At 43.9% G+C, this 20636-nt stretch overlaps 1 protein-coding gene across 4 annotated transcripts; it reads right to left on the reverse strand.

Moving 5' to 3' along the window:
• Window positions 1-1714: 1714 nt before the first annotated feature.
• On the reverse strand, window positions 1715-20166 carry LOC144729633 (serine/threonine-protein phosphatase 4 regulatory subunit 3-like). Of its 4 annotated transcripts, none has more exons than XM_078610038.1 (17): window positions 19851-20166; window positions 19124-19179; window positions 17195-17293; window positions 16336-16551; window positions 14245-14493; window positions 12856-13026; window positions 12045-12122; window positions 11792-11908; window positions 10928-11044; window positions 9705-9836; window positions 8512-8611; window positions 7518-7676; window positions 6403-6572; window positions 5630-5775; window positions 4993-5180; window positions 3639-4039; window positions 1715-3078 (listed from the first exon to the last, which is right to left on the reverse strand). In XM_078610038.1, exons 1-17 carry the CDS (start codon window positions 19987-19989, stop codon window positions 2959-2961), a joined length of 2658 nt encoding a protein of 885 aa, XP_078466164.1. In that variant the 5' UTR covers window positions 19990-20166; the 3' UTR covers window positions 1715-2958. The 4 variants fall into 4 exon arrangements, with proteins under 4 accessions (XP_078466164.1, XP_078466165.1, XP_078466163.1 ...); XM_078610039.1 differs by having other exon boundaries at window positions 3639-4036; window positions 5071-5180; window positions 8512-8614; XM_078610037.1 differs by having other exon boundaries at window positions 3639-4036; window positions 8512-8614.
• Between the last annotated feature and the right edge of the window lie 470 nt (window positions 20167-20636).

A 20636-nucleotide genomic window follows, 5' to 3' on the forward strand; every position in this document is an offset into this window, starting at 1 on the left:
ATCACATTGGCAGTGGCGCACAGGCACAGACAAACTCTCGCTACCTTCGTTATCAACAGTGCTGTATAAATACATCATACTGGATCAGGATAACATTTTTGGAAATGGGTATCTCTTGTATGAGAAACCAAGTCAGTGCTCAAAAGGTAAGCTCATTCACTTGCTTTTATACTCTTTGGTTTTTTCGGTAAAGTCACGTAGGTAAAAATTAATAAATGAAAACTAAATTAAATCACGACGTTTCGGGCGCAACACAAGCGTCTGTCTTCAGGTGGTGAACGCAGCGAAAACACAACCGCTTAAGTGTGTCTAAAAGATGGCTGTGACGAGGAATGATATAGCTGTGGGGGAAGGAGGGGGGGGCATGGTGAGTGTGGGGGCGAGGTTTGGGCTAGGAGGTAACGCATGGAGTTTAAACTGAAGCTTTGTGATGCAGATGCGGAAGTAGACAGTGCTTTGTCGATGACGGTGAGATGTTTATGGTTTCCGATTGTGCACCATTGCCAAAGAGCGGTACCTCAAAATTCAACCGAATGTTGTTTGTTGCCCGCGACAATGCACAGCGGTATTACGCGAAGTCCAAAAATACGCAAACTTACGAAAACTCATTATGGCCACACCACCAGTCCAAGAGGACTTTGTTCTTGGTATATCATTGACAAAATTAAGTTATCAAAGGCTTCTTGAAAGCCATCAAGACTCAATGAAAACCATACAAACACCGACTGAAACTTGAGTTTTATTGTGGCAATGGGCAAATGGAAATTTTTAAAACAAGACAAAAGCCGATCGTATAATTCTTTCTTTTAAATTTCTTCACTGCGACAGTGAACACAAAACACTTCATTCTACAAATAACTGCACTGCTACATTTTTTTTTAAACGCTCGCAGAAATAAAACTATACATTGTTATGACTGTATGCTGGTTATTTTACATGTTATTCTTGGTACAAACTACATGGAATTAATTTAAAACAATCAGCTACTTTTTTTTAGTCCCAAGCATGTTCAACACATGTAGAAAAAAGTATTATTAAAAACACAAAGCCACACCAATCAAAAAACCGCTAATTTTTTTCTTTTTTTTGGATGTATATTGACTGATCACGAACTCAACGGCAAAATCTGCATTGGAAATAAAAGCGAACATTATGCACCACTGGGCTCAAATGACTTGCAACTCAAAACAGACGGTTATTGGAGCAATTGGGGTGAAGTTTTCCGCACAACTTGGACAAAAAAAACATTTTAAACAGAACTTGAAGGCAATCAATTTTGTACAATGTACATACATTTATAAAATAATATTAATAATCCTAACACTTGCAGTGTTGTGGATCTGTACATTTCATGTTTGATTTGATTGCAAGGATTGCCTTAACTGTGTGAATAAAGGGTTTGTATATTACATATGACACAGTCGATACTAAAAACACTGTTTCTGTAAGGATGTAAAAAATTGAGTTGACCAAGTGCAGCCAGCAGTTTCAGTTTAAAAAATAAATGTGTAGAAAAATGTATTTGTCCTAACCAGGTTCGTAAAAGATTCTGATGACAAATTATTTGGGGGAGTTTCTCAGCGGGCTTTTCTCGTTTGTGACATTTCACCGGTCTTAGGACATTCACTGCAATCACGCATTCAACATAAGTCAATAGCACCTCTTGAGCTGATAATAAAAATCAGTCTCTCAATGAAATGACTGCAAGTTGGTGTCTCTCTGAAAATAGCCTTTATTTCAAATTTTGCTTTACAAATACCGGTAATGTGATGCAATTCTAACCCAATCTAAGTCGCACCAATTCCATCGATCGGCAATCACGAGCAAAACTTTACGCTCAACTGCCAACAAAGAAGGTAAAACACTTGAAGCTGCGTCGGGAACAGGTGGCTCCCATGGATTGGGTTCTCAAAACTGGATCGTGACAGACCAGTTTTGTGAAACGATGACAAATGGCAAAAGATAGTCGCATTGTGACCGACCTTCAAGCGCAACAGGGCATGCATATCAAAAGTGTTCAAAATGTTCCTTTAAATACATATTATAGGGACTGATTGTAGGGCTTTCAGAGAGATCACAACTGGCGACATTTTTTCTTAAATGAGGTTCACAAAGATTTATGCATTATGCAATGGATAGAGACAGTTTCCAAAATTTGTTGCAGAAATGGGCAGGAAGTTTTAAAGTCTGTCAAGTAAACCAACTGCTACTGATCACTAATTTTAACATGTAATCTGCACAACAAATAGTAAAATTGGTCCCGAACACACAAGACACCAGGGCCAGCAGTGGTTTTTAGGCTAAACTTTTACAGTATTTTAAAATGAAGGATAATTCATTAAAATTTAATAAAAGTGAGTGAATAAAAAAGCTGCCCCTACCCAAACCTAACCCCCCCCCCACCCATCATTTAAATCCTTCAATTAAATCAATTTGGAATTTTGTCATTAAAAGGGACACTGTTTAAATACGCAACCCTTGTGACGCATCCGCAAGATGAATAGTTTTCATTTGAGTAGAAAGTTTACTACGCACCAAGAGCTGGGACTGGCATCAAACATGCTTCACAGGAACCGTGCTTATCACCCTGAGTATAGTGTTCGGAGATCATCGCACACAAAAAAAACGCACACAAGATCTGTCTTGTCAGCGCTTCAAGCAGAAATTGGCACTTGACTTGCAACACAGAACAGCTGCTGGTCAATGCAAAAAGTGACTGCAGTGCTGCAAACGCACCCTGCCCCTCCTTCCGTTTTCTTTAATTTAAAGTGTATTTTTCCGCTGATGCTGGTAGGGAAGGTGACAGGTTTTTTTTGTTTTGCTTTATTTCTTCGTTTCTTCTTTTGTAATTTCTTTAAAACGTCGATCTCACTTGCACTGGATGCTGCCGAGCACACTAAATCCTGGAGTTCCTGCCTCCTGTCGGTTGTGGAAAGTTGCGGCAGGCCGCAACCGCCGTTATGGCTCCAAACGAGGCCGTTTTGCAACCGATTCTTCCATTGCCTCCCCCTCTTTGTCGTCTTCCTCCTCGTCCTCCTCGTCCTCATCATCCGGGTAGTCCACGAGCCCGAGACTTCCCTGCGCCACGATTACGGTCGGACACCAACGAGGGAGGGGGGGCAGGGCGAGAGGAGGCAAAACGTTAACGGAAATGGTGAACAGCGGCAGGTGATTCAAGGGTCAATTCGTACATTGAAATGTATTTTGCTCACTATACATGCACAGAAAGGTACTTGAAAATTAACTATTTAGAATGTATACAAGCTATATAATGAAAACCGTACAAAAAACAAGAAACAATAAAAAGATGGTCAAAAATAGACGAAACAAACTATTCTTGAATTGAACCATGACTCCCAAATCTTGACAATTCACACTGCTGTGGGAAGGGGAGGGGAGGAGTGTGAATCATTAGCATGCCTTTTTTTTAGTGTTACACAGCTCTCTACGAGACCACCAACTTGCACTTCATCTCATCACACGAGGAATATAGCAAGCAAACTGAAGAATAACTGGTTGAAAAAAGATATATATAAGAAAATAAAACTAATTTCGTATGCCAGCAACCAATCTGGAAGTTTATTACGAAGAGAGACCCTCGGGTTGTCTTGGTCTGCACGCCGCGCGGGCCGACTTGCCTTGGTGGCGGTGGCGGCGATGGCGACGCCGACACTGCCTCCGATCGCCTCCGCGCTCGCGCCGTCGGGTCCAGTGGTTGAGTCCGGGGAGAGCGATTCGTTGGGCGACGCGGCGTGAGCGCACGATAGCGGGGACTCGGGGCTCCCGCCACCGTCGCTGCTGTTGCCGCTGCTGTTGCTGCTGCTGCTGCTGTTGCCGCTGCTGTTACTGCCACTCCCGGGGCTGTCCGTGTAGACCGCGGCGTGCGCCGTGGTGTCGTCACCGGTGCCACTGCTGCATTCAGGCATGGGGGCATCCTCCTCCTCGGGGGAGTTGCGGCCTTTGGGGGACTTGCTCTCCGGCTCAGGGCTGTCGGCGTCCTCTTTGCAAGGTAACAGCGTATCTTTTTCTAAGCATTCTGCTGGATGGACATCGGGACATAAATGTAACTAACAAAGCAAAAAGGCAATTTGCATTCATGATAAGATGTAACATTTATGGAGATTATCTCGAAGAGATATGTACCTATGTTGTGCGTGTAATGGTGTGTTGGATGAGCTTTAAGCATAAGTATTGTTAAAAGACCTGCAAACCTGTCGGCAGCAATGTAGTGAAGCCACAATAACAGATATAGTATAAGCACACCAGAGTAACTCCACAAAGACGGACATTATTTAAGGGTTAAAAAAATATATCTTGTTACTGAAACTTCAGAGTTGTAATACATAGTTTTATGGACTGCCTTTCATACCTACCCAAACCAACAAAAGTTAATGCTTTATTTTTAACAAAATGCATTTTGCTGGCATACGGCCGATTCATTCACATTTTTACGTTTAAAACCAAGCCCCTTTTGAATGCTGCCAAAAATAACTACAGAACCATATTAATTGAATTAGTCATTTCATTTCATGTACACATCAACCACCTTGAAATTCCATTCAAACTAAGAATTCCTGAGAAAGGGAGTCTTGGCTAACTCGAGTTCGGTGGGACGGTTGCTACGACTTGCTGCGTAACTTTTTCCAATGTAACATTTCAACTCATTTGGCCGGCTGCCTGAGGACCCCGACAGAGTTCGAGGAAAAGCTTAGGATTCTCTGCATGTAGCGACAAGTGCCAGGGGGGAGGGATTACGACGTGCGTGCTGACATTTAATGTAGGAAAAACACAATGGCCGACGCTTGCGAATTACACCACTGGGTCTTTAATATCCACATCACAGCAGGCGAATGTGGTTTGGTAATAATGAAATGGATGCAAATCATGACGCTACAATGGCAGGAGTGGACAATGGGCCAGCTGTGCAACAGGCCGACAAAGGCTTGCATGCCACACGTGGCAGGGAAAGGCAGCCGGGCGCAGCGGTGGCACCTTCTTTGGTGTCGGTTAAGCTCTCCTCTTTGTCGTGCTCTGTCCCCGCCTGTTTGGAGTGGGGGACGACCGCCTCACCCTCTTCCCCCTCCTCGCTCTCTGCCTCGCCGTTCCACAGCTCGTCCGAGTCGTCCAGAGCGCGAGGGTCACGTGCCCCGGCGCCGTTGCGGAATATCGATGCTCCGATGCTTTGAATTGAGAGATTGTGAAATTAATTAAATGAGATGCATCAAACACCATGAAACGAGTCGTGTAACGATGTTTTGTCTCATTTATACTGTTTTGCACCGTCTAGTCTGCAGGGTGCATTACATTTTCACCATTTCATCTGATCCATGCTGTGCTCCGTCTCAACTGTAATATATCATTTGACCTGCCTGCAATGTTTCATATTTCGTCTCGTATGTAAGGTCTCTAATTTTTGTCTTGAGCAATCACGCAATTTGCCCAAAGGGGGAAAAATGGTATACAATTATGCACAAATCACAATTAATGTATTCTTATACCCATGACCAGATGCATGTATTGCCTACTAATCGAACACTGCCGGATCAGTAAATCAATCATCTGCCAACAGACAACGTAAACAAACAAATCATCCCGTATAATCAATTCAGTCGCATCGCGACGAGCTCACCTGCCGGAGAGCTTCTGGCTCGTATGCCGCCCGCGCTCCTGCTCATAGCAAAGCTTCAGGGCACGGAACGTCTGCACGTAGTCCACGTCTTCCAGCGCCTTGCAGAAGTTCTCCACCACGTGCACCGTAAGAGACTTTATGTTCTCCTAACAGCACAATTTTCAGGTTAGAGAGCCAGCCAATACACAGAGCTGGGCTGCACAGGGATCAGAGCACTGATGCGGAACTGCCAAGAACCTGGGTATGAATTTAGATTTCAAATCGTAGGTTGCAATTATAGCAGGTTGTCAACTTTTGCGAGTTGACGATTTTGGCCTGGTCAACCTCGACTCCATCAAAAATAACTCATCACATTAAATTAGATTTTCCACTTAATGTGGTCTATTCCAGCTCTCACTCAAACGTTTGGTTTAATTGAAAATTTGAAGAATAATCTTTGAAGGTTGTTAAAAGGTGTGCCCCAAATTTAGTTTGAGGTCTAATGAAGTGACTTGAGAAAAAAAAGGCTCTGCGATGTCATCTTCCGGGTCTGTTCTCCGACACAGGGCGACGAACTGCAAGCAGTACAGTTCCAAATAGAATCTTCACCTCCTGATATGACGCGAAATTTGGGAACAACTACTATTGTAACTGTGTCATTTATAACAGATTGCATTCACAGTGGAATTATAATTTCGGTTAATAATGCTGCTGTAATTGTAATTATAATTCATCCGAGGTGTGCATAACGCCGATAACCACAATTACAATAGTTTCGCCCGTGTCTCTCTCACCACTCGGATGAACTCGAAGATCTCGATGATGGCAGAGTTGAGCAGGTTGTAGCGGGGGCCGTTGCTCATGAACACCTTGATGACGGGCTCAAAGAGATTTCCCCGAAGGATGTAGCGGTTGTAGAACTCGTCCTTCATGCCCACGATCCTCCTCATGAAGCGCAGTGCACCTGGGAAGGGATTGTTGTCAGGTGATGATGCTCACAATGGTGATGGGACACCTTTCAAAATCTGCAGCAGCATCATGGCATGGTTTTTCTCCCGACTGTTAGACCTTACAATTTGTACGTGCGCAGCCCTTTTTGACAATACACTGCTGGATGCTGGCCTTCCCACACTGTATGGGTGGTGGGGATTATTTGACAATACTTTACCTTGACGGTCGGTATAGGTTGAAGGTGGCGACGAAGATGTGAGTATAGAAGTACAGTACAACAATGGATTCTGCTGTACTGCCTTCAGCAGTCCCCCAGTCTAGAGCCTATAGCACCTGTCATGCATGGTGGTCAACCATTCAAGTACTATTCAGGCTCATACCCACTTTGCTTCAGAGGTCTGACAAGCTGAAGCATATTCGAGGTCATTAAGTCACATGCACTTCAGTCGACAATTACAAAAGGTTAAAGATTACTAGAGTTTAAACACAAGTGATGTTACTCCCACACAATTGAATGTCAATGCAATGAGGTCACCACAGCGCACTTTGGTGGGGCGCTTGCTCATAACTCGTCTTTTTTCCTGATTAACAAAGCTTCCAAATTGTTGCAGGCAACCCAGGAACTATGTATTGGGTACATTTAAGAGAGTCTTTTAAATGGGATGCATCTTCGTTTAATAGCCAAGAATGATGCTCTAAAAATAGCTGTTCTCATGCACAAGCCTAGGAGCTTAGTCTGGATAGGATTATAAACCAACGCTACACGGAAAATGAACATCAATTTCAAACTACGCGACACCAGATGGTGTAAAAATGATAGCTTATTAATTATGAACATTCATCACATTCCTCCTTGGGCCCCAACAAGCGAAATCATTGCAATTTAGTTGATAAGCAGAAAGTGGGAGATTGTATATGCAAACGTAAAACGAGAGCAGTGACGGTCCCTGTCACTCACTGAGGGTGAGGAAGGCATGCCGGGAGGTGGTCAGCACGAGCACTTTGCGCAGGAGGTCCTTGGTGAGGATGTAGTTCTTGATGTGGTAGGTGTGGTGCTCCACGCAGAACGTTAGCAGTTCCAGGATGAGCGCCAGGAGCTGCGCCGTTTGGAAGTCGTCTGAAACAAGGGCGGTCGTTTATTCGGTGGCTACTTTGTTTGCAGTTGATTTTATTACATTAAAAAAAATTTCCTTACTCAATTTTATCTTTCAGTGTTGTGGCATGACACGAAGGATCCATTCGGAATCTCGCATAGCATGTCAAGGAATGTCCCATGGAAGCGGATATAACAGAGCTACTTCTGAGATCCCTTTAAGTGACCTCTGGTCATGCGGAACCTAATTTAATTCGATTAGTTTTTTGTTTAGTCAGTGGTGACCGATCAAGGAACATCAACTCACTATACTAGAGAATAGTGGTTTACCCATAGGTAACTTCCTAGATTCAAACCAAACATTGGAGTTGTCAGCTCAGCTCTCTGATGTCTTGAGCCATCTGGCCACCTCTACTTTTATTCCTTGAAAAACAAAACTGAGGACTTGAGCCCATTGGTTCGCAATATATACAATGGCTCCAAACACCAATACTAATTGTTTTAAACGTTAATTAGACAGTTCATGTTCTTCAAAGATAGAGAAAATTATTGAATGTTACTGGCTAAAACGGTCACCGATTTCAAATTATTGCCGGATTACTAATAAAAAAAACGCCAAGTTAGTGATTAACAGTCTTGTAACAGAAATATATAAACGGCGGTAGAGTTTTGCGCAGACCCCTCTCCTCATTAACCCAACAGATGAGTTACGGTTCCTGGTATGTTTTTTTTAAATGAATGAATGTACATGAAACGTGCTATTAAACATATTTGTTGTCACAGCTGCTTATACATGACAGTTGATGATCGATGTTTCATGATGATGGTGGATGAGCGTTGCGATTTCCTGATTATTCACCTTTGCAAAGACTGTTCTCTGTCGTGTTGGCAAGCAGTGGTGCTGAAAGGATGTGCATGCATCGCCTGTAGAAGAAGCTGAGGAATTCCGTTTTCTCCGTCTTCTAAAGAAAAACGTACAATTTCCACCAGTTCCATTAACTCCCCCATCATGTATTCACAAGAGACTACCACTGTATGCCTGATGCATCGAGATTAAGACCAGTTCAATTGTTTACTTATCTATTGTAAGTGAAATGCAAGCAATAAATTCAGTAATATTCAGCAAAATGTACGTTAATCCAGCTTTGCTTAAAGCGCCCAATGATAAAAAGAAAATACATGTGGCGTAGATAATGGAAGTAAATAGGATTTAGATTTTGCTTTATTTCAAGCTTAAATGCAACATCTCAGAGCACTTTACAAAAGCAAAGAATGGAAACGTATTTGAAAAAAGATACCGTACATACATGTACAATCACCCAATAAGCTTGTGGGTGCTTGCTACTACATACATGGATATACATTATGTGTACACAATTAGCCGTAAGTGATAATGCACGGTTGGCTATGTACGGTGCGAAAGAAGTTCCACATACATACATTTTTAAGCAGCAAACGTTTAGGATTAATGCTGGGACATGTATATGCATCTGTGGGGTACATGCGGTGTGTACAGAACATGCTATGCATGTAGTACGTGCAGTGAAAGTGTGTGCATGGTGTAGTCTATGTTTGGTGTGTTGCCGTAAGTGTGTGGTGCACAATGTGTGTACGATGCACTGCGTTCCGTTTGTGGAGTGGTGAAAACAAGGTGTCGGCGTTAGTGTATGCAGGGCGTGTTCCGTGTTTGTGGTGCACTCTGCGGGTGTGTTACACATAGCGTGTCATATACATTCCACGTTTGCGTTGTGTGCGGTGCATAAGGCGTGTACGGCAAATTCCATGTATGCGGTGTGTGTAGTGTGCACGGTGATCTCCACGTGTGGTGCATGTGGTGAAGGTGTGTGGAGCGTTTGGTGTGGACAGACGCTCGCGTTATTGTGTGTACGGTATGATGTGCCCGCGGAGTGCGTGGGGGATGCCCACGGTGCGAATGGTGGTGTGCTCCGCGTCCGGAGCGTTTTGTGTAAATCGTTGCGTATGCTGTATTTCACGTTTGCCGTATGCGGCGTGTGCGGCGTGTGTCGTGCGTGCCGGCGTTGCTGCCCTCACGTTGGCCGTTGCCATCATGTTCTCCGGGTCAACGAGCACCCTCAGGAGCCCCATGAGCTGCACGGCGCCACCCAGCTCCGGGTCTGAGTCGCAGATCATCTGCTCTATCAGCAGGTTAATGAGCAGGATATCCTGAAGTACCCACACACACCAAGCAAAACAGGTCAGGGGATTCTCGCAAAGGATACAATTACTCACGTCCCACCCTCCCCAGCCCCTTCATGAGTCAACAAGCCGTCACTATTTTGAGGTTTGGATTCAATTCCAGTTTCGTTTCTTTACTCTTTGGTTCTTTCGGTAAAGTCACGAAGGTAGAATAATAAAATATATATATATCACGACGTTTCGATCGCAACACAAGCGGTCGTCCCTGCAGTCACGAATGCTTCAAATTAAGATTTCGTTTCTTTATTTGTCTGTTTAAATCGTATAGTCTTGTTTCATTAATATAAATGTAACACTATCACATAGTTTGCAAAAATGTATTATATATAGTGTCATGCCTGTAGGTCATGCACAATATCTGTTAGGAATGTAATGATTCATCCCACTATAATTCAGTGAGTTACTATAATTTAGACAGTTACCCTTCATAAATAAACTTTTTTCAGCGAAAAATCGTATGACCTATGTGGGTAAGTAAATTATTAATCATGCATATTATTGGAAAGTAATACAAATTTTGGAGTGGTGGCATAGTGCTTAGCGCACTGTGCTATGAACCCCAACGACCCAAGTTCGATTGCCAGTCAAGGCTGACATCAGTGATATCAGAACTTGTCCTGGTGTCTCCTCTTCATTAACCCCAACAGACCAGTGATGATGACAAACGGTCAAATAACCTTTCTAGATTTGAAGCTTTCGTGACTGCAAGGATTCCTACTCGTAGTTCTTTCGGTAAAGTTACGTAGGTAAAAAATAATAAAATAAAACAATAAAAATCACGACGTTTCGGAGGCAACACAAGTCTCCGTCATCAGGTGGGACCGTCACAGCCAGATTAGCTGCATAATTTTTTACCTACGTGACTTTACCGAAAGAACTAAGAGTAGGTCAAATAACCCCCACGACCATCACCGCGTGGGCGAGGCCATCATCCAACAGTGAATTGATAAAAATCTATAGAAACCCATCCTCAGACACGCGACTCGATGTACGTACGGCTAGCCGTGTAAACAAAAACCCAAAATCGCCGGATCAAAACACGGCGTGTATGGACTCACGTCGTCATTCTGCTGCGCCTCCTGCATGACGAACTCGCGCACCATGGACGGGCTGTACTCCACGATGTACGAGAAGATGTCTGTCGCCACGTTCCGAACGTCCGGATCCTCCGAGCCCTGCAGCACGGCGGCCGTGTCGCAACGCATGCATGCACACAAACGAGTCAGTACCGCTCGGGCACGTGCGGAATTCACAAGCGCGTCGGAACGTCCCATGCGCTTTTATGGCCTCGTTTGCAATTTACGTGTTTATTCAAATTAAGTGCCGCTTAACACCACACCAGCTGTTTGGAAAATCGATGGGATAAAAAAAAAATTCCAAAACGAGAAGACAAATTTTTTTTACGTACTTCCTATTTTGTTGAATAATTGCACTTTGGAATGCGGTAACAGGATTCAATTGAAAATTAGCTGTATGTGAAAAAACTGTCCAGTTATGAACAGTTAAAATCAGAAGGCCACTGCAAAAACAAAACGCAAGTCAGAGTACCCAGTACCAATCGCCTTTGTTAAAGAAGTCACATTATGTTTTGTAAAATGGTAATTTACTCCAATTGTACAAATAAAAAGCTAAATATTGATTTAAATAAGTGGAGTTACTTTTTATTTATAGAAAACCAGTGAACAGTTGTCTTGTGGTTATTTAATGTCCACAACAGATTAGACTGCATACTTGGTAATTACTGCTCAGCTGTGGGAATGCAAAATGTTAACCAGTGCACTGCAATCTGACCACTCAATCGACTTTGGGGCTATTCATCACAAAAGCGAATGAAAACTGGTTCTTTAAATCCATTATAAAGTGCCGTGTTCCCATGGCGTTGGACAAGCCGTGCGCTCCTGTTGCAATGCGGTCGTGTTTACCAAGATGACTTCCAGTGCAGAGAGGACGCCCAGGTTTGCCAACGTCTTAAAAAACGAGTCCCTGTTCTGTGGTTGAAGCGTTTGCGAGAAGGCACAGAACTCCTTCAGGAAATTAACCTGTTACAAAAAACGGACAAAACGTACAATGTTATATATATATAAAACGAATCCATGACCAGTCAGCAACAACAACCACAAATAATCATAATCGGAAACCAATAATAAGTTGTTAGTTCTTAAAAGGTGAACTCACCAGCTCCCGTCTCTTGTCGTCCTCCGTCTCAGTGTCGGTGAGTTGAGCAAAGAGCTCTGTTAGGAACTTCTCATCCTCCTGCGAACGGTGACGCGAATATCAATTTGTATTTGTCACTTTGATCGTACATCACAATCATCATCTTGATGATCATCATTGACTTACATAGTGCCTCAAGGCATTAAAAGAGTTTGGACATTGACACAGCACACGAGTAACAAAAAATCCAAGCATCATTAACAACACAGAACACAAAACCAAAATATATCTCTAAAGGCAGTGGTAGGAGAGTTTTAGCGTTCAAAACGCAATACTGAACTAATATTCTTCAGCATTATTTTTTTATTAGGACATCGTGAAAAAACATAAAGAACAGATTCTGGCAACGAGTTCCTTATCGAGGAGCGAGAAACGCAAAAAGCTCCATCAGTGATTTTTACCACAAAGTGGAACACAAAACACCACACTGCCCTGAACATAAGCCCAAAGGAGGAAAGCCAGGACTCCAAACAATGCTCAGGATGACACCATTCAATGGCTAACCAACCTCAGTTTGAACATCTAATTGCTGCTCTATATCGGCAATAAAAAAAACAATCATTCGTATAGGTGGTTCCTGTACGCTGCAAGGGAAATTACCCATTTGCTGATCTACGTGCGCTTCCCGAATTGAGCGTTGCTTCAAATTTAGACTTACACTCACAGTACTTGCATTTGAAACGATCGCGATTTTACACGTGCGCCGCGGAAGGTGCCGTTACAAATAAAGACGATCAATTGTGATACACGACGCAAGGATGCCGAATTGTACCTGCAGCATGCCGACGATCTCCACCTTGTTGAAGAAAATGAAGGAGCTCAGCGTGGAGAGCATGTTCTCCTCAAAGATGGAAGGGGTGGGCAGCACCACGTCCTGAATGTACTGCACCCGGTACGTCTGGTGGATCTTCTGCCTCAACTCGGGATCCCTGATTGGAATCACCTGCACACGCGACAACGTGGCACGAACGGCTTTCGTTGTTAACTCGCGTTCAATATTTAGAACTCACAAGAGTATTCGATCGTCTCGATCGTCAAAAAAATGTCACGGCTGTAAGAACCCACTTCATAAGAATATAGCAACTCATTAGGCAATTAATCGACTCGTCGATAAATAAGCTACAAGCATTAAATCAGGTGTGTCAGCAGCTATTATTACTATTTATGCATATTAATACAATTACATGTTACCTTCAAGCAACATGGAACAAGACAACAAGACTGTCAATACAAATGAGACCGTACACAAGAGAAGAATGCTTTTCAGAATTGTGACCCCCTAAGCATGACAATTCCTCACATCGTGAGGTGGGTAGGTGAAGTGACATGCATACTACACATTTAACTAGAACCTCATGATAGCTCGGAGGGTTCTGCGTTACTGAGATGTGAGGAGAAGGGGCAGACATGAGAAGGGAGGAAAAGCTGCAGAGAAAGAATTGTAACACGCATGCAATACATATTACATAAACCACACAACATACATTACAGGGACTAAAGTATAAACAAGACTAACTATATACATGAAATGCAATACTACACCTGTCGATTTGGAGTATCGCGTACATGTGGTATTTAATAACATGATATCTATCTATCCATTCGCCTTACCTTCAAAGTGTGGGATTACATTCAAGACTAGGCATTAACCAAGTTACCGGTTGAGCGATAAAATGTACTCTTTTGCTTACAATACATACATCAAATCGCATGCGTAAGAAAATTATATACGCTTGATGTATATTTTGTATTTATGCTAAGCTGCAACATAAAAAATTGGCATGATACGTATAGGCCAACGGTGGAAACAAGATAAAACAAATGAGAACCGTTATAAAAAAACAAAGAATGAAAAAACACAAACAATACAGAAAAAAATCTAACAAATACAAACTAGACATTATAAACGAGACAAAACAATCAATTCTTGAATCAAATCATGACTGCATCATAACAATTAATCTAATTTATGGTGGACAACAGTAGAATTGTTACGTAACTCTCCAAGACCAATGCCTATGTTATTGCAACTCATCAGCTTCATGTTTATCGCATAACAATCAGATGGGAATACTGCGATGCGATCGTCAGGGAGATGATGGAGAACGGGGGTGGGGGGGGAAGGCTCGATAGACGATTTGGCAGATCCAAGGACACGCACCTCCTTGAACTTTGCGATCTTGGTGAGGAACTCGCGGTGCCTCCGTGGGTGCGAGAGGGACGGGTCGAACTCCAGGCAGCCGACTACGTCCATGATGCAGTCGTCGGAGAACATCACCTCGAAGAGCGGCGTCTTGTTGAGCAGGAAGAGGCCGCGCACGATCTCGTGCAGGTGGTGCAGACCCTCAGTGTTCTCCAGGTCCTCGCACACGCTGAACAGCTCCAGCAGCTTCTTCACGTAGCCTTGTTTCTACGGAGGCGACATGGACATGGGAACTCGTGTAAAGCGCTATGAATAACAACCGATTTATCACCACCTTGTATGTAACCACAGGATGATGGCTTAGAGAACATAACTGTCCCTTCTGCAAACTGTCAAAAGTCTGGAAAATTGGTTGGGTAATGCTCAGATCTCGTTTACAATCACCGAACAAGTGGTGAAAACGAGACTATTATGATGTGAAAGAAGTTAAACATGCATACATTTCACAATCAATCACGATTTGGCAATAGTACTGCCAAATTATGTAAAGGATCCAATCAACCAAAATGACCTCTTCCAAACCTGGGTAATATGTGAAAGCTATCCCCCTCAGTCGGACATCGAGAGTACAGGAAGGAGTTTACCCAAACCACCACCCCATTATTGGGCTCCATGAAAAGGCACAATAGACAACAGGAGCGGGCTATCTAGCCCTTTCCAAGTCTCCTCCACAATCTGCAGTGCTCTGGGCCTCAAACCTGCGGTGCTTGCCAGACCAAAAGGAACCGAGGACCTCCTGCCAATGAGGGGTTTAACCAATGCCAGCTTATTATGGTGCTATGGAAGGTCCTTCAAGAAAGGCAGATCCACAGGATGAGGTAGCTATTTAAAAAATATTCCTCGTGGCCAGAGGCAAGTGGGCTCTCTACTGTCATCACACTACACTCACTGGCCCACAAATGCAAATATCTTTCTCGAGCAGCACCCTCTTTTATCAGTGTGGGTGAAGGTCACTGTGTTGCCAGAACATAGAAACATCAAAACTAAACTAAATACCATTTATACATTACAAAGGTACCATTTATTTACATTATAATGCTTGCATAAAATCCACATAGAAATTCAACCCTATATTTTGGGAGGGTCCTGTATTGGGAAGTTGCCGCAATTCCTTTTCAAGGAGTGTATTGCATGTGGGAGGAATATGACATGTCCAAGCAATCTCTGGCATACGACCATGCAACAGTTAAGGGTCAACGCCTAAGGATTCACAAAACACAGTTGTCATGCCATATTCTGGCTACCTGGTAGTCCATTGCCTTTGAGATAAAAAAAAAAAATCTATGTGATCCACCAAATCTTGCTTCTAAAGCACTGGTAGTATACCACCATGGGAAACTAAACCCAATTATTAGAATTATAAACAAGCAATAAAGAAAGACAGTGCTAGTCTTTTGGACAGACAGACCACCCATGAAATGGGGAATTTCCGCCACAGACGAAAGTCCACCAATTGAGATAAGCACTGCCAAACACCCATTTGAATCAAGACTCACTTTGTTTGAAGCTAGATGAAGCCACAACTCAAAACAAAATATACCATTATCATGTAGATAAATACCTGATATGTATGTCCAACACTAGCTTGTAGCCTCATTAATAGTCAAGCGCATCATTGTAATATTTTAATCTTGATTTGAAGCTTTCGTGACTGCAGGAATCCATAATAATCCGAAAGAACCAAAGAGTATGTAATATTTTAGTGATGTGTGCAAAATCATTTCAACACACATTTCGATAAAATGCCAAAGCCGTGCCGGCAGTGCAATACGACAGAGTGCTAGAGCATGGTTTTAATATTTTCCTTTCTCAACAAAGCTTAAAAATGTCAGACAGCCAAGAACACATGCACATTAGGTGCATTACATATCTACAAGAGCTACTGGTCATTTAGGTTGGGTCTTCATAAACCCTAAATCAGGTAATCTTGGGTCCAACTGAACCCGTGCGTCCGTTTCACAACATGACCGACAGATTAAAAAGAGAAAATCCTAATCTATGGAACTCAGAGGGCTGCAGCTGGGCGGGTGCCAGAGAGAGAGACCTCACCTCAATGGCGGTAGCGAGCCGCTCGCGCCGTATAGGCGACGGCAGGATGGAGGTAACGAGCGCAGCGAGCTCGCCCAGCCGGCCCAGCTCGCATGGCGGCAGGTCCACGCACGCCGACGTCACAGCAGGCTCCGGAACATCTTCCAGGCGCTCCTCCTCAGACTCCTCCTCGCCCACATCCTGCGTGATGTCCACCGACGGGTCCTTGCCTTGAACCTGTGGTGGCCGACATGCGGCGCTCAAGACCCACGGGTCGGCCTTCCCAGGCAGTTCTTCTGCGTAGACCTTCCCGACGGGCCTTCTCGAGGGTCCCATATACAAGCGGGCGTAGACATTACATCTGTGTATGCAGTGCACCGTTGAGAAACTTTAATTGCGTTTTGCTGAGAACCATTGCTGTTCATGTGGATGTCACTTGCACTTAGGGAGAGTAATTAAACATTATATTTGAGCGTTAATATTATTCGTGCAATAGAAGCTGGATATAAGCAAACCTAATGTGAACACGGTTATGAGGTAAGAAACACATCCTTACATTAAACTGGTGGGAGGGAAGGCAAAGGCAAACTTATAATACAAGCACACTACTGTGTATATAAGCATACAATGACTTGCTCCCAAAAGGTGTGCTTATATCCAGATTGTACACTATTTAAAATTATAATAAATTGCTACTGTTTTGTTTACTGTTATAAATTTGCAACTGATAATCATCACTTGTAATTTTTGCAGGACATTCTGCTTGCAAGTTTAAAAAAATATTGCAAACCCACATTCGAACCACACAATTAACATAAAAAACAAATAAAAAAACTCGAGACATCACATTTAACACATTTACTAATTTGCAGTGTCATACCTCACAGATTTTCTCCCAAATCTCGTCACACCCAGCTTTTTCCTGGAAGCTCAGGGCCAAATCGATGTTGTCCGCCTCCGACCAAACTATGAGCGTGTCCTACAGTGGCAAAGATCGCCGAAACATCACGAATATAACCGGAAATGAGACAACGGAAATTGGTTAAGTATGTTGATCAAGGAAACATGTTGCAAAAAAAATCTCACTAAACTCCATCTTATTTTCCTTAAATCAACAAATACAAATGTTTTGACACACTAAACAGCAAAATAGAATGTGCTATCATCTATATCTGTTTTGTGGCACACATGACAGTTTATGGAGATGACAGAAACAGCACACAAACTGTCAGGCCATGCTGAATACTGGACATTCCATTATCTATTTTGTCTTGAGAGAAAAACTTTCCAAGCTGTGGTTATTTTAAGCTTTGCTTCACATGTGCAAGCAGGTGACAGCTTATTCCACGACTTCCTTAAAAAGGACCTCAACGTCATAGATTTTCAATGCCATAATCGTTTGGCCACTCGTTGTCCCCAACCAAAAGAGGTCCTGCTTTAAATTTTCTAGATTGTAAAAAAATACATTCTATCCCTGAAAAACTGTTAATGCCACACCAAGTAAAATATTGGGTAGTATTAAGTAACTATAAGGAAAGCATTTACAAATACTAAATACTTTTTTTGAAAAGTAGAAATGGTCAGTGAGTCAAGTAAATGAAACATTATGCTGATGAGAAACCAACAGGGTAGAAGTTGGAACCTGAAATGAATGGCAGGTATTTCTTGGAAGCCAACAAAAAAAATGTTTTACCAATCTTCCACCAAACCTGAGCAGTGACAAAAAAATATTTGAAGCCACTTGCCCACCATGAATGAGGTGATGTCATGTGGATGACAGTCAAACATGATGATCCTTTATTTTTAACCAAAAAGTGTTAATGTAGTGTATTGAGAAATTAGACTGTTCTTTTGTTAGATATGGAGTTCCTTTACAAGCCATCTTTGAAAACAAGAGGCATAAACGGAGCATTGTTTAATGTTCAATAAAACCCAGGATTACATGTGACCTGTATTAAATGCAGCATTACATGATGCATTTCATTGCAGTGTGACTTGACTAGGGAGTTAAAATGTGACTTCGTAGCCAGTGGCATAAAAACTCTTCAATGAAAATATTTACATTACATTTATAATGCTTAAGCCTAAACACTTACATGTCATTTGAGGTGTTTCCTGAAATCAGCCATAGTTGTTGTTCAGGGTATTTTTCAGGCCGTTAAAAACACTTCTTTCCCCCTCCCTCCCCTCGACACAAGTTCCATCTTGCTGGGCTAACTAGGTTTAGCAGTCGTGCACAAAGTCCGACTTTCGTTTTGGTGGCAAAGAGGCACGGTAATGTCGCAAGCATGTCAAACACCCCACCCCCCCCTAAAGTACTGACAACAAAAACAAAGAAAACCCACCGATGTGGTCTGTTGTGTACAGCATCTTGAGATGTGCTTGCATTTATACGCTGTATACTGTACATCCAATTTGTAAACATAATTCCCAGACTATTATCAATACACTTTATACGGTGTGACAGCCGGTAAAGAAGCTCTGCTTTAGCTCTAGGCCGACTAAAACTTGTTGGTGGCTAATGTATTGTACTGTTTAAAATATAATTTCGTATTGTCTTCTCTTTTTTTTGAATGCACATTATGTACTCAATTTCGCGGTACAGATAAATTCAGTCAAGCGAACACAATTGTCCCGAAATTTAAAGTGAGCCTTGACAAAACGTGTATACTTGATCGGATGGTACACGGATGAAAAGGTACTTATTACAGCCAATGACTCAGCTCATAAACTGAAACGTACCGGGCTCCCTACCCGTTCATCTACCTCTGATTTTGGTTTTTACACAAAAAACACAGCATATTCCCACCTGTTGTTTTTGGTAAGCCGTATCCTGCTGAATCTTGGACTCTAGAAGCACGGAACCTGAAAATATTTAACATGAAGCGATCGTTGATTAGGACAATAATGATGGTAATAAGTTAACAAGGCAGTAAGTAGTACACGGCACAAATGACTACACAATTTCACCAAACGCCAGGGGACCAGTGGACGGTTGCATAAGGTACCTTAAGTGACCTAACCCTTCTCAACTTACACTAATTAACATGGCAAACTACGATAACATTTAGGTGGTTTATGCAATCAACCATATGAGTAAACACTTTTGCAGCAATGCATTTTGAAACAATACAGCACGAATGGTTATCAATACTCTTAATATAATCACGGACCGATCACCACACGGCTTACAACTCCTGCGACATTATCAAAAACCGCAAAGACACCACAGCCTCGGCTTTCATAGCAACGTTACACATTGTTCAACACCGCCGCGATAAACACGGAAAATAATAAAAAATATTTCCACAAAACCGCCCGCGGCCTACCGCTATCACGCACACACCGACCCTCGGCTAGCGGCACCGCGGGAGGCCCTCACTCGGGTTCCCGGCGGCCGCGTCAGGATATCAGAGGGGGGCTCTCGCATTCTAACAAAAGACCTCGGATATTTAAAAAAATAATGACAATGTTTCGCCCGCGAGCAGCAACACTCTGCGCAAAACGAATCAATCTTTAATGAAAACAACAAATACCGTCCGATTCAGCGCGAACGAGCAGGGACATCCCCTTGAGCCGCTCCACGTAACTCGAGGAGACGTGGCCCGTGCCCCGGTCGTCCCACTGCCGGTCCTCGTTCAGCGTGTACAGCTTCACACGCCTCCTCGTGTCCATGGCGTCGCCTTCTCGTCTCGTCGCTCGTCGCGACGGCAACCGCTGTCGTCGGTCCGCTTATCGTTCGCGGCGTCGTTCGCGCTCAGACGTGAGGGCCAAAACGACGAAGACGACCCCGGGCCGCTCACCACGGTCGCGCCGCCATCTTGGCGCCTCGGCCTCGGCCGCTTCATCACGGCCCCCCCCACCCCCACCCCGCGGGGTTTCCCGGCCCCGGCGGCAGGGGCGAATTGGCGGGCCATTCAAACTGCCGGCCCGCTGGTGGCCAATGACGTAGGGGGCACGACGGGATTGGTCAACGGGGGGGGGGGGGGGCACGACGGGGTTGGGGGGGTTGGTCAACGGGGGGGGGGGGGGCACGACGGGGTTGGGGGGGTTGGTCAACGGGGGGGGGGGGCACGACGGGGTTGGTCAACGGGGGGGGGGGCACGACGGGGTTGATCAACGGGGGGGTGCACGACGGGGTTGGTCAACGGGGGGGGGGTGGGCACGACGGGGTTGGTCAACGGGGGGGGGGGGGAGGTGCACGACGGGGTTGGGGGGGTTGGTCAACGGGGGGGGGGGGGCACGACGGGGTTGGGGGGGTTGGTCAACGGGGGGGGGGGGGCACGACGGGGTTGGGGGGGTTGGTCAACGGGGGGGGGGGG

This window comes from Lampetra planeri, chromosome 33, assembly GCF_965212315.1.
Source record: "Lampetra planeri chromosome 33, kcLamPlan1.2.h2, whole genome shotgun sequence".
NCBI classification, from domain to species: Eukaryota; Metazoa; Chordata; class Hyperoartia; order Petromyzontiformes; family Petromyzontidae; genus Lampetra; species Lampetra planeri.